The 14,725-nt window shown below is 39.6% G+C and overlaps 1 protein-coding gene across 2 annotated transcripts in view; it reads right to left on the reverse strand.

Annotated features, from left to right (window-relative positions):
- The window catches only part of CACHD1 (cache domain containing 1), a 112,071-nt gene that overhangs the window by 20,556 nt on the left and 76,790 nt on the right, over positions 1-14,725 (reverse strand). For both annotated transcript variants that reach the window (XM_049809415.1, XM_049809416.1), the window contains 8 exons: positions 14,037-14,181; positions 12,186-12,402; positions 8,506-8,655; positions 7,152-7,385; positions 4,409-4,558; positions 3,732-3,855; positions 3,075-3,192; positions 1,206-1,374 (listed from right to left, as the gene is read on the reverse strand). In XM_049809415.1, coding sequence (XP_049665372.1) covers positions 1,206-1,374; positions 3,075-3,192; positions 3,732-3,855; positions 4,409-4,558; positions 7,152-7,385; positions 8,506-8,655; positions 12,186-12,402; positions 14,037-14,181 — 1,307 coding nt within the window. The remainder of the gene's footprint in view (positions 1-1,205; positions 1,375-3,074; positions 3,193-3,731; positions 3,856-4,408; positions 4,559-7,151; positions 7,386-8,505; positions 8,656-12,185; positions 12,403-14,036; positions 14,182-14,725) is intronic.

Raw genomic sequence — 14,725 nt, forward strand, 5'->3', positions numbered from 1 at the left:
TTCTATTATAGTCCTTCATCTGCTTCCCAGACCAAATATTCTGACGTGATTGCATTTTGCTTTGCATGAAGTTTTTCCACTTGTCAGCTTAGTACTGTGTTTTTTTGGATATTTTCCATTTGTGTCTTGTCTTTCTGGATATAAGATAATCAAGACTAGGCACCACATTAAAGAAAGAAAAAAACCTGCATTTTAAACAATTGGCAAAGCAATTTCCATAGATTTGTCAAGTTCCTCCATAACTCCTCCAGTCTAATCTCACTTAGCTATTTGTGGAACGGCAATATAGCTAAGAAAATTTCACAACTATGCCGCTAATCCACCATGAGACCTTCAAACCTTGCTACAAACAAAAGGCACTTAATTCAGAACTTCTTATAATGTCGCACAGATTTTAGCAAAACCCCCAAGATTAATACTTAAATATGAAAGCTTACAACTTATGATGCTTATACAAAAAAGCCTTTATGTTCTTAGGATGTATTATGTTTTTTAAGTTCTCTACCCTTTCCAGACACTAGAACTTAGACTGCCATGGAGACTACCCCTCTTTCCAGAAATGTTTGAGCAACTACTGAAATTAGTCAGGTAGAGCAGAATCAGTTTAGCTTATCAAAAGCAGGAATGTGTCAGTAACCTGAGAATTTTTAAGTAGGTAAGGAGGGTCTGGAAACCATCAGACCACCGAAGTTCTCAGTTTCCCCCAACAGACTTAACTTCTGACTTCACATGGACCAATGGTATTAAATGCTTATGGCAGCGAAAAACTTGCATAAATCCAAAGTAAAAAGAATAGTAGTCCTACATGACTCGCTGGGACTTCATCCTATTTATGTTATCTGTCAATAAGCTGCTTTACAGCCAAGAGAACAGAACTTTGTTTTAAGCTTGGTGAGACAGCTCTCACTCTCCCCACTGCACTTTCTGGGAACTTGATCAAGCAAGACTCACGGTGCATTTATCTCGTACTCTGACGAGCAGTCCCACTGCGTTCATCCATGCAAGCGCTTGCCATTGAGCAGGGGAGATATGATCAATGAATGGCAATAAAAAGGTAACGGCTGATTAGAAAATCAGCCTTGGAAATAAAAGCCTCTCAAGAGGAGAGCGTTTCCAGTGTTTTCTGAGATGAGTTTTACTTTCTGCTGTCACACTCTACAGAAACATGTATGAAGTGGTCAAGCTGAACTGCAAGTAAGCTTTACCTAAGGTAGCCAGCTGCTTGAAGTGCAGGCAGGCATTTGGTTGGCCCAGCAGATCCAGTCGATGATACAGGAGCTTGCTGCTGGGGACAGTGTTGAGATTCTTCAGCTGTTTAACAGGTATTTCTGGCTGTATTACCACGACACACAGAATAAAGGATGTGTCCTGGACCTGAAAAACATGGGCAAATCATCAAACAGAAACGAAAAGGTGGAGGAGTTACAGAACTTATTTTCTATTTAGCATTCATTCTCTTTTCTTTAATTGGTCATCTTGTCCAGTTCTGGAAGGCAGCACCACACTTCACCATACTCTCAAGGATCACAGTTCCCACTGTCTCTGAAAACAGACAGCTCCTTTTCAAAGAAGCTAATATGGGCTTGTTCCTACAGAAAACGGAGAGAAGGATTGTGCTTAAGCCATATCAGTCTCCATGCAGGATAGAGACACTTGTTTTCAGCAGTCTGATTACTGCAACTCAGTCCCAATCTGTAATCATATTGGAACCACTAAGTTGTACAAAAAATACTTTTCCACAGTCTATGCAGAAAATAAAAAGATTTTGTTTTCCAGAAAAAAGCTTACATTAAGACCTTCATTTTGTTGCTCAATTAGCATTAATTTCTAACACTCTTCCGTGGATACTTTTTGAAGTGCTATTAAGAGAGGAGAGGCTTCAGGTTCACAGTTGATAAAAACACACTGGTATTCCATTTATGAAAAGTACAGACAAATTAACTCTCGAAAATAAGATTTTTATCATTACCACTCTTAGTTGTGTGCTGCATGTGTCACATGCTTTACTGGTTTGTATATTTTAAGATCAGACTAGCAAAACTTGGAGTTGCCCAGCTGTTCTGTAAGGGTGTTTGATATTTAATGTAGCATTACAACATTAGAAAATTAGCTCCAGACACCCTCCTATGTGGATTTCTGTTACACAATGACAGATTTAATCTCTTAAAACTGCTCAGCTTAATCTTTTAGGTTGGATTTAACTTAATATTGTGAAATGATCCACAAGTACCCTCTTCAGTTTGTTGGCACAAAGAAGTAGCCAATTATTTCTGGCATCAGTGAAATTCACCTGGATTATATTTAACCTTAGATTCCATTTTAATCCCTGGGTCAAGATTAGCATTCAGATATGTTCAAAACTGAAGAAAGGAAGACAGCTGCTAGAAGCGCTCTTGAAGCTCTTACAGCTGGTAATATAGCCTGTTGCATACACATCGTACCCAGTTTCAATGAAAGCTTCAACATAACTAGTGTTTGTAAGAAAAGTGTTAACTTACAGGAAACATCAGCACTGGCTACTGATACAGTTCTGCAACAAGATAGTATCAGAATGAGAAGCTGACATTTTCCCAGCTGTATTAATTAATGGATCGTACTACTCTGCCCCAAACATAACAACAGTATTAAGCGAAAGAATGACTTAATACTAAACACTGCCTCAGCACAGTATTCAATTGTGGTCTCTGGTAGGTATTTACGTGTCACCTGGCTTGCAGTATGACATCCAGACCAGCATAGATTTACTTCCATTAGGAAAGCAGGAGTATAATCTCTATGTAACTCTACATTACATACGTCTTACAAAATGAGTGCCTTCATGAAGGAAAAGCACACACGTATCCATACAGATACATCTCAGAAGATGACATGCTAACAAACCTAAAATGGTAATTTCATTGGTTCTTCACTGTAAGAAAAAACCTCCACATTCATGCAGTTTCTGAGTAATTCAAACCTTTCATACTTCAATATACAGCAATACTTCATGCTTCACTATATTCAATACATTTGTGTACTCCTCAATATATGAACTTACTCTATGCCACCCTGCAATAGTGTCACTAAGTCCTTACCATCTTCCAGGCGTAGCTGACATTGTAGGCTTCTTTTCCAACTTCTCTCAGTTTGTTTACATGCCAAGACAGTGAGGAGTTCACAGGAACTGTAATGATCTGGCTGCCCAGGGGAATGCTATATTGGCAGATATAACATACAGAATTTTATTAAACACTGAGAAAGCTCTTAAGCAAAACCCATCTACTGTACATTTATAAAAATATCATACAATATTAAAAGATTAACTGTTATCTATCTTAGGTGAAGAAAAAGTGGATGTATACTGAAAATGCACTTGTGTACTGGCACATTTTGAGTTAAAACACACAGTCAGGTAAGACAAAGGCTAAAGAAAAACCCAGACCGAATAGTGGAAAACCTTCCTGACATGGAAGAGAGACATTAGCAAGAGTATCCCCCAGATCAGCTATGATAACCCACTGCTTAGCACACCAAATGATAAAATGAAGAAAGCTGGAGGAAAAAACAAACCAGAAGTGTTCTGCATTTGGGGATGGGGACGGGGGGATGGGAGGGTGGACACAAAAATCCATCCGAGTATCCAGATACTATAGGAAAAGGAACTTCACCTTAAATTCTCTTAAAACTCCTCTAGAAATACTTCTAGTGCCCTGAGGACTACTAGCGTTTGGACACGCATCCTGATTCCTTACCTAAGGATGTTCTGACGCACCAGCTCAAATCTAGGAATGTTCTCATAATGGATAATATCTGTGTGGAGCGGTGGTTCAGACAGCAAGTAGGGCCTGGTAAGGGATGGGTGCATAAGAGTGTATCCTAAAAAATAAAGACACAAAACCAGACACTGAATGCATTATAACAACTGAGTCCAGGATGATTTTTTACAGAAAAAAAAGAATGTAGTAACTACATGCAATTTTTACAAAGGCTTAACAAAAGTGAAGAAGCAATATTATCAAAGAAGCCGCAAACTAAGAACTTGGTAAGTTGCAAATGAAAGACAGCTCAAAGAACCAACCAATAAAGAGAGGCTGGGATCAGAGGAAAAGAGCTGAACACACATTAACAACACCAGTTTTGCCTTTTGCCCTGCACATAGAAAACCTCGGGTATTAAACATGTAGAAAATCTCAGCAGCAAGTAAGCATTTCCACATCAAAACTCCAGTACAGACATTTCAAGTCATGAATCCACCTACAGTCTCAGCAACTCTCAGGCAAAACTAACCAAACAACACGCAATTAATCTTTTAATAAGCATTATCATTCATTACTTACAGACTATTCAGAGACATGAGGATTAAGAGTTTCCTTTTGATGGTTAATGATCTCAGTGGGACTAGAAGAGATTATTTGAGCCAAAAAGTTACCTTTATTATCAATGAGGAAAGTGTAGGAACCCAAGGAGTCTTGATAATAGGTGACATCTTCCAAGATATATGCGAGATTAACATCTACTCCAACAATCCCTAGCAGCAGGTTTCCAAAATAACATGGTTTACTTACAGTCATTATCAGACCTTAGAATGAGAGAAAGAACATCAAACCATCAGCAATAATATCTAGTTAATTATTTTTAGCAGAAACAGAGCATGCTCTTTATAATTTCAAAATGTTATACAGTTAAATTTTTTTATAGTATTCCTTGCTGGGATAAGGACAGAAATTGGCACACCTACAGGGAAGATGAGCAGGTTATCTGGCATGTCTGGCTGTTAGCCACTCTCCCTAATTAGTTAATTTCTATGTTTCTGCTAGTGACCTAAGGTACATTTAATCAATTTATTAAAATACACACCACAATTAATGTTTTGGGAGTTTTGTCAGTCTGCAAGTAGATGTCTTACAGATAAGAAATGCATTTACTTGAGAAGCCAAGGTAGTATTTTGTTCCTTTAACATCATTTAAGGCAATTTAAAAAATAGGGGGAGGAAGGAGGAAGAGAATTTGTACTTGTAAAGCAACAACAGGGATGAATTATTGCTCATCTAATTGCATATTCAGAATATGAAACCTCTGCTTAACTAAATCCCAGTATGGCCACTTGTACTGGGAATCATACCCCTAATTACACAATGGTTTGGGATACATCTTGTGCCTGAGGTAAGAACTCTCAGTAATACCTTATTTCTCTTACCTTCTACACCATTGCTATTTGGAAACTCAGCAACTCTTTTCCTTCAAACCAATATAAAATTCATTTGCATGTATAAGCTTTTAAGTACACCCTGAAATTTATGGAAGACTAACCTTCTCTATTGCACCATTTCTAATCCTTCTGTTGCTCAAATTTTCCATTATGCTTGGATATAGCTTTGTCAGAGAGCAATAATACAGCTTAATTACCAAGGTTAGGAGATGCAGAAAGTAGCAAGCATTCTGACTCAGAAGAGATTTGGTCAGGCATAGTCTTAAATTTGTTTTGGGACTCAACACACAAGGCAAACATGCAACCTAAACTCAGCAGCCCTTGAAAACTATTCAGCATAACCCTCAACTATTCCTATGTACCAGTTGAGACTAAAAATATGCAAAGTCCTGAATGAAGAAATAGAGAATTTGCTCAATTGTCAAAGCAATATAAAATCACCAATGTATTTCCTAACATCACTGTGATGGTCACATCCCTTTACAGAGCACCGGAGCAGTGCTAGAGAAATGCCAGGTGAGCTGCCCAAGAACCAGCAGGGGTAAACCCTACAACTCTTGACGTTCCAAGCATGTACCCTGAGCTTTAGGAAGGGCACCAGATCCCAAAGGTAAAAGGAGAAGCAGCACTGCAGCTCACAACTGATGACGCTTAAGCAAGTATTTGCTCAGGCAGTGGGTGTGTGTCCAGCCGGGAGAGCTTTGCCAGCACTGTGGGAGCAGCCTAAGGCCGCTCCCTACCTCCTGAACCTGCCCCTGGGAAGAACCCCAAAAAAGGATCAACCCTGCAGTGCATGCTTACCCTGAGCACAAATGGAACTCTCTGATTTCTACATTTCTTCCATGTGTCATCTCATACGCACGCTGGTGTGCTCTCAGAAGTCTCTACCAATATCTACACCTTCAGTCTCTACATTACTGGATGTAGTGGCAAATCAGATCAAGTTGAACACACAGTTTTTGTTAACATGACACCTAATTTTAAGGTAAAAGGGAAGATCCACGCACCTTCCCACCACATCAGCATAAATTAGGAACTGATGGGACAACCAGACTGCAGACATCTCCTGCGTTAAGATAGTCTTCAGGATGCATTCACAGTCTGGAGAAAAACTGTCACTAGGCTTCTACTAAATTCAGTGTATGTCTCGCTCCAGACTGGCCAGGCAATCACCAGCCAGATCAAGGCTTCCTCTTCTGCCCAGTGCTGGGGGCAGACCAAGTGTGCTGAAGCTAAAAGAAGAACTAAGGATAGCGAATTTTAGACAATAATTAATAATCTCTCTTTATGCTATTTGCTAAGCTGGTTGCCTTCCTCCTCTCACCGCGGTCTGACTGCCAGTGTCCAGCATCCCCATCTTCACAGCCCGGCAGCATGGAATGGATACTAAACTAGTTGTGAAGAGCCACTGCTTGGGGTGCAAAGACAGCAAAAAGGAAACTCCAGCAGAAAGGATGACTCAAAAGTCACATCCATGGCTCCACAGGAAAGGGAGGCACAAACGATAGTTAACTTTTTCTCTCTTCCACTGTAGGGGGCTTATGCAGTCCCCTGAGTCTACTTTGTAAGGCCTCAAGACATACAGAAGTACTGATATAATGAACCCTGCAATGGTGCAGCATGGCGATCGCTGTCATTTCAACATGACAAGATTGCTTCCCTCAAGTACAAAGAACTTCTCTCCATAAATTAAATTATGGATGCTATACATGTACACATATGTAAGAATAAATTTCACCCCCAAGAATCCAACCTAAACTGATCTACTCCATGTCTTATTACCACTTTTTTCATAACTAGACCTTCTGCAGATAAAAAACCTGCTGGCATGAAAGGCTAATTTTATATTTGCCTTGGGAACACACCTAAAAACATCATCTTATAAGACTATATTTGAGAATACATAAGCAAAGGGAACCTAATCTCTTATGTTTTTATACCTAAATTCAATGTAAGCACTTACCGTCTCCCATTTCATCTGAGAAAGGCAGACTGAAGACTGCCTCATCGATCATTCGGTTGGGGAGGTTTGTATAGAATCGGCCAACTGTAGTTTCCAGGTTACTCAGCTGGTTTAGGACCATCATGCTTCCCTTGATCACAGGTAGGGCTGTTCGGTCCGGGACCCCGTACTTTACAGAGTTCTGCTCTGCCAGGTCTCGCAGAAAGGCTAGTTCCTTCAAACCTGTCACCCCCTCTGAAACAGAGATGCAAGACATAGAAAGAAGGAGATAAAAGAAGCTTAATTTCCATCAAGACTTCAGTATCTTACTCCAAAGTACTGTAAATAAAAGCAAAACGATACACATGCTATACTGTAGGACTGAATATACTATAGGCTTATTTAAGTGTTAAGGTAAAGTGATGAAAGACTAGTATGGTTTTTGGAAAAGTAGTTAGCTAGTACAAAATTTTAGTAAGATTGCCTTTCACATACTGTTACACGGTGCAAAAATTTAACATGCTGTTCACATCACCACTTTAAACAAAGATCTTTTAACAAAGACTTATGTGACCCATAAATCCACAGGACAGCTCTTTGTTCTCCACTGGTGGCTAGTCCACATAAAGGACCAGGAGCATATTATACGCCCATGGAGATAACAGGCTTTGTTCTTTAGCTTAAACATTAAAAGTTTCACATTTTACACAAGTCCCAGGCTCAATTCCTGCAGACAAATCAAAGACTTTTGTACATATTAGGTCTCAAATGAGTATTTAAATTTACAGTCAAACGATACATTAGCTTAAGTATTCGTTTCCTTGGCCTGAGCCTGTGTGCAATATTTAGTAATACAACATACAGCCTTCTTACTGAAAATGCTTTGTTGGAAAAAGCACAGGATGCCAAACTACTGTGTGCATGATCTTCATATTTAACTTCACTCTTAAGCTGGGTCCTAAGTTCTCAAAGCATTTCAGATTACGTTTGATGTTACAATCATGCTCCTTAGCTAATGACTGAAACAGAAGTCACGTATACTCTCATTTTGCTGCACCAGGAAACAGGGGCAGCGTCAGGAAGGTTTACAGTTGCAATAGTTAGCAAATTTAATTCAGTCTGGTTGCCACTAGACAATTCAGGCAACAACACTTTATATCCTGAGCAGCTGCATTGTGATATATAAGCATATAGTGGCACACAGTTTTATATACAAAAGAATTAACATCTGGATGCAGCCTCTGGGTTACGTGGGCTAATATCCGTTAACAAACTGCTCCCAATAAGGCATGGAATTACATTTGGATGAGCTTAATAAACTAGCTGTACAATGAAAGGAATTTTCATCCACTGGAAATACAAAAACATTTCTCACCATTCATAAGCGCGTAAGTAAGAATCATTACTGAGTTATTGAGGAAACTATTTTCTTCGTTGATGACACGTAGAGTAGCTTTTTTATCATCTTCCGAGGAATCTTTTGATGTAATCCCAGCCGAGAGATAAATTATGACCATATCGGTATCTAAAAAGAATTACATATATATAGCAGAAAGCGCATTAGATTTTTAACTCAGGAAAGCCATGCGCTAAGAGCCCTTATATCTGCTTGTGACCATATATTGCTAACAGCTTCATTTGCGAGATTCACAGGAATCTACAGTGGACAAACACACTACAGACTTATGAATTATATTATTCATTATTAAACTTCCATTCATAACATTTAACAAACATCTGTTTGATTTGGTGCCTACCAGCCACCCAGAAGCACCGTGGCTTGTTACTCCTAAGCAGACCTCACAGGCACCTTCTGGCCCGGCTGCAACCAGGCAGGACCGCACAAGACCAGCACGCAGTGCGCCGCAGAAGCCGCTCTAACTCCACGGAGAGGGCTTAACGAAAGAGAAAAACCTCCAAGTTTCATCTCCTGACCCGCTGTTTTTTCTCCCCTCATGCAATTCTATAGAGCAGAGCTGGGCTGCGTCCTAGGGGAGCATCTGATTGTATTTCCTACATGAAAAGTGTACGCTGCTTTCCCAGCCATTGCTGCCGCAAGAGCTGTGCAGGGGGCTCGGCATCTCCGTTGATGCTGATCACGGGGCCCTCCTCATCCTCCCTTCCAGTAAGGTTTGGCCGTGCCATCAACCCCTGCTGTAGCATGGCAGCGGGCACTGCAACGGCCGTACATGAAAGACAAAATCCCTGTAAAAGACCTTTTCACCCACTCCTCCTCCTCCTCCTCCGTGCCTGCGTTAGCACCGCTGCAATTTAGTCCCTGACTTGCAGCGCGATAGCTGGAGGACGTCACGGGATGAAAGGCACCTGATGCTTTCCTATGGTGTGGGTTAGAGCATAACGCTTGAGAAATGTGACACGGCACACCGCCGTTCATCATCGGCTCGTTTCGCATGAAGTTGGAACACGTTTTTCCAGCTGAGTGTTCTTGGCAAAAGGCCTGCCTCAACGCCTTCGAACACGTAAATTCACATCACTGCTTACACACCAACCTGTTTCATCATATTATATCTCAGTATTAAAAGTTTTTTATGCATGTAATTAAGACACTTGTAGGGATTATACACCAGTATATTATCTGGAGAACATGAGGTTAGTTGGTTATAAACCAATTTTGTTGTCTCATCTAGTGTTTTTTGTGGTTTTGCCTGTGTTTTTTTTTTAAATAGGTATGAATGCTTTGGCTTCTACTTTTTGTCATCATGACCTGAAAAGGTTTTCAGCCAGAATTGGCTTTTGATACAAACAAGTAAGAGCAGCTGTTAATTTGGGGGGAATTTCTGCCCCCCCCCCCCCCCCCCCTTTTTTTAGAAGCTAAAACTAGGGAAAAAAGTAAAGCCAGGTATTAATACAGCTTTGGCTGTAATTTAAGGAAAATTATTAATGTGTTTCCTAGGCTATAGCATAGTTATTATATACCGCAGCCAGATATGATGCTGCAGTCTAAAAGCTTTGCTAGCAGGAGTAACGTAAGACAGTCCTAAGTCTGCATTAGGGACCAGTGCTAAACAGGGCATCTTGTCGTTCAATAGCTGATCATCCTATACTATTTGATAAACTACACTTCTGATAGTTGGAAAAGACCCTTATATTCAGTGTACCATTACTGCATTTATCTATCTATCTATAGTGTGTGCATGTATATAATATATAAAGCTACACTGCAATTTTATATATGTATATACACAGGCACACCTCCCCTACCTATTTACCTAGAGTTTTCAAGAAATGTTGATACTCAGTGGCAGAGCATTTTCTTACACTTTGGGATGAGGGTCTGCTGAACAGGACTGCAATAGGAACCAGCATAAAGCAGGAAATTCAGACATGTTCAACGGCACAATTCTTCCACCTCACACCAGTAGCTCCCTTCTAACTATTCCAGTGCAAATTCGGGAGCGAGGCTGTATCTCAATAGCTTCCCTGACACACCCACACATTGTTCTCCGGGAACAGGATGTCAGAAAATTAACAGTGACATGAATGATTTTTTTTTCTAGGTTTATTTTTCTTTTTTAAAAAGATGAAAAGATTATTTACAAGAAAATGAGACATGTTTTATAAACATCCTCTTCTCAAACCTATTGTGTCTCACCCTATGAATTCTGAAATTTGCTTTATACGCATTAGGTCTTCAAAATCTTTCACACTTAGAGAAAACCTAGATCCAAAGCATTTGCCTTTTCTTTTAACTTTCTGTACTTGTGCCCCAAAATAATTGTTTGGTATGAAACCTAGTAAAAGTACGTGTTTTCACATTAACGAAGAACATGCCAAAACCTTCTAATCCTAATATACAAACAGTGCCAAACATAAAAGATATGTAGGAGGATGGCGCAAGACTCTACAGCTGATGTTCTTGGAATAACTACTGATGTCTAATGCATCTTACCCCAGCCAGCTTCAGCAGCACTGGATTTTTTATTTTCTAGAAAGTTGCACCCCTTTCATAATTTTGCCAGAGGATGGTAAAAACCTGCCCTTGACCACCCCATCTATCTTTCAGCTAAGCAGTGTACAGTCAGATACATGTTTCACTGTATCTATGGCCTGAGGTTCAGAAGTTGTCTGAACCTTTAACAGCAAAAGCACTATCTTATAAACTGAAGGAGTCATGTGAAGGAGCAGCACGCTTCCTTAGTCCTTTCAAAGCACTTTCACTCCTGGACTTTTCTTTTTCACCTTCTTCTGTTCTGAGCTGGTACCCATCAGGACGATGAAGAATTTGCACTCACTGGAGCAGGCACAGGACCAAGGTATGGGATTTGCATTACATAAATTGACTAAATGGATAGAGATCGGTCTGCTTTCTCCACCCTGCCACAGCATTGGCAACGTCCTCTACTCCAACGAGCCCTCAGAGTACAGCTTCAAGAATTTGTTTTCCACGGCTTCCTGGCAAGCAAATGTGCCACTCAATTTCACATCCATCTTTTCCACATCGTTCACCACATCCTCATTACAAAAAAACACCAATCTTTGGAATGGGAAAGAGAAAGCCCATAATGCATACAACAAAACTCAGGAGGATATTCTTAGATGAAGGAAAATTTAGCCAGGCCAACCCCTCATTCCATAAAATATCACCCAAAATTGGTATTCTCAAAACCCCCGTTTTGCTGAGAAGCACGGGCCACTTCTGTAGGATTCTAGTTAGGCACACTACCCATATAGCTATGTTTTAGCAATAAGTCAATGAACCTGCAGCAACAGCAATTTTCATTAAAAGGACCCCCCCACACACACATATTTGGGAAATAATTCAGCTACCAGGCAATTCAATCCTGCAATTTCATATTATACTTCAAAAGAAAGTCAGCAAGTGAAATAAATTAAAAGGGAATGGCCACATTCAACAGCCACTCATGCAGATTCCAGATCAAGTAAATGCTACTTAATAAAAACATGCTTTAAAAAAAAAAATATATATCTATTCCAGACACTACACTCGTTTGACCTCTGTCAAAGTGAGAATCTTGAATAAGAAAACATTTGCAAGCCTCAGAAATAATCAGGATTGCACAACAAGGGACTTACTTCCTTGGAGTTTTGTGCCATTGTTTGTATTTCGTATCAACTGGAAAGCCTTTTGAAATCCCACTGCATGCTGTGTAGGGCTGTCAGATGACTTTATACTGCTAACGAAGGTGGACATCTTCCTTTTTGTCTCACTAGTGGCAGGAGACAGAAATGTCTTATAGCACTGATCCAGCGAGCAGGTTCTTACTGTGTCTGCCACGGTTAACACAGAGATCTTGAAAGAGAAGAAACTATATTGGATTACCTTACCATTTATAATTCTTTACACACCGATATAGAAAACACAATGATAAGCCAACTGAAGAGATTCTGTGGATTTAAAATTCAATTGTTAAAAAATAAATGCTTGAGGCATAAATCCATCAAATTTGAAAAGGATTAGACTTATGGTGATTTCAAGAAAAAGGGACTTCAGCCTTTGTTTCTCAGACGAAGTCAGCTTCGCTCTGCTCATACATAATAGTTAATACATTGTTCTGGGCAGAAGCCTAAGTGAACTAGAGATAACTGAAAACAAAATCAGCAGAGAGCATTTTCAGGAAAGCCTTGAGTGCCTATAGAAAAGTGAAGCGTATACAGAAAATTAAAAAAAAAACAAACACCAAAAACAAACTCTAAGAACTTTTCATAGGCAAAGCATTATGTTGTTTAAATGTTTCAGTCAAAGCAAGTAAAATCTACCATCAATTTTTATCCTGTAAGTAAGTTAAGGCATGTAGTGGTAACACTTGCATTAATATACACATAACATACCAGTCTGATTAAATGAGTGGCATACTTTATTATAAATTACGAGTGATGCAAGACAGTCACAGGATTAAGCAGTAATTATACATCCATATAACAGGTTTCATAACCACTGAGTTACTGACCAAGTAATATGCATCTTAAATGTATTTTCTTCATTATAGGTCTACATTAAGACACTTCTGACACTTAAATTTAAGTACTATTAATTCTGCTAAACTATAAGCATTATTTTCTCGAAACTCTCTAGAAGTACAGAAGTTATAAGTGTTTTTCCCATACTATTAATGAGAAGACTTAAGGCAAAGATTTTAATCAGTTGTTCTTCAACTTGATTTGACCAAAATTCCCTTCCTACTAAAAAAAACAAAACCCAAGCAGAAAGAATGATCAAGGTCCCACTAGCAGATAATTACTAAAAGTAAAGACCAAACTGGGGACTGCTTATGGTCCCACAGAATCACCTTATGGGTCCCTGGTTGTAATCTCTACTGAAAAAAATTACAGGTTAAGTGACTTTCTCATTGTCAAGTAGAGTACCTGTGTCAGAGCAAGAAATAAAACCCAGATTTCTTGGCCCTTTGCTTTATCCTTTCCTTGCTGGTATCATGGTTGTCTGAGAATCTCTCAAACTAATTATATTTCAGCTCACTCCAGCATAGCAGCAGAATAAATAATTTCGATTTTCATAAGCAAAAAAGACAGCCTCAGACGTAAAATGAGTTGCTCAAAGCAATCTAGTACTTCAGAAGTCATCAGACTCAGAGCATGTTTCTCCTAATTGCACAGTGTATCACACTGCTGACCATCACCTGAAGTTCCTGCCAAGATGAAGAAGCCTTCAAAGATCACTCTGAAACAAGACTTTGCTTTAAATCAGTGGGTTTCACTTTTTTCAGCCCGTGGATCCCCAAATGTTTCTCCTGCAGTAATACAAGCTTCCAAAAGTGAGTTCAAGTCTTCATCACCCATTAGAGGTAGACCACAGATCCCCATGAATCCATGGACCACAAGTTAAAAACACCAGTTTGGATGAAAACTGAAAACACTGAGCATGGTTAAAACCAATGAAAATATGCTCATTGCTTGGAGAAAGCTTACCTTATCGTGTTCATCTATAGAGCTCAGAATAACCTGAGCAGCATCTTTGGCAATCTGAAGCTGTGTCTCTGTGACCGAAGCCCCATGGTCCACAATGACAACGATATGCTTGGACTGAGGTCGAACAGTAGAAACATAGATGGGCCTGAAGAAGAACAAAACCCAAACCACTGTCATGAGTCATCTTGTAATTTCCACTAAAATGTTTACAAGTGAAAATAGTCAAGAATTAAAATAAAAAACATCCCATGAAGAAACAATGAATTATAACAGGAATTTTTGCCTTTATGGAAACTTCTACTAGGAAAGACCAGCTGAGAACCTGAACATACAGAAAAGGCCCTCGCTTCCACTCTCTTTCTGAATTTTTAACCCAAATCAGTGTCGGATCCTTCTCCCTCTGTCACAGCAACCACTTTCAGGTAGGAATAAACAATTTTGCTGATGCAGTAGCAGCATTTGGGATTACTGTTTGCAGCAGCTCACATCAAGGTTTGGATTAAGTGTTGACAAGCACAAAATGCCTCATGATAAATGCTGGGTGCCGGGAACCTTACTCACATGTAGAAGTTAAGTGCAATAGTGGGTATCTGCTGGTTACATGACAAGTAAAAACCTGTGCAACTGTGCAGAGTTGCATTAGCATAGGGTGTTTGGTTTATTGTAATAATGGAAGGCTTCTGGCCAAG

The sequence above is a fragment of the Accipiter gentilis genome, chromosome 8 (assembly GCF_929443795.1).
Source record: "Accipiter gentilis chromosome 8, bAccGen1.1, whole genome shotgun sequence".
In the NCBI taxonomy this organism is placed as follows: domain Eukaryota; kingdom Metazoa; phylum Chordata; class Aves; order Accipitriformes; family Accipitridae; genus Astur; species Astur gentilis.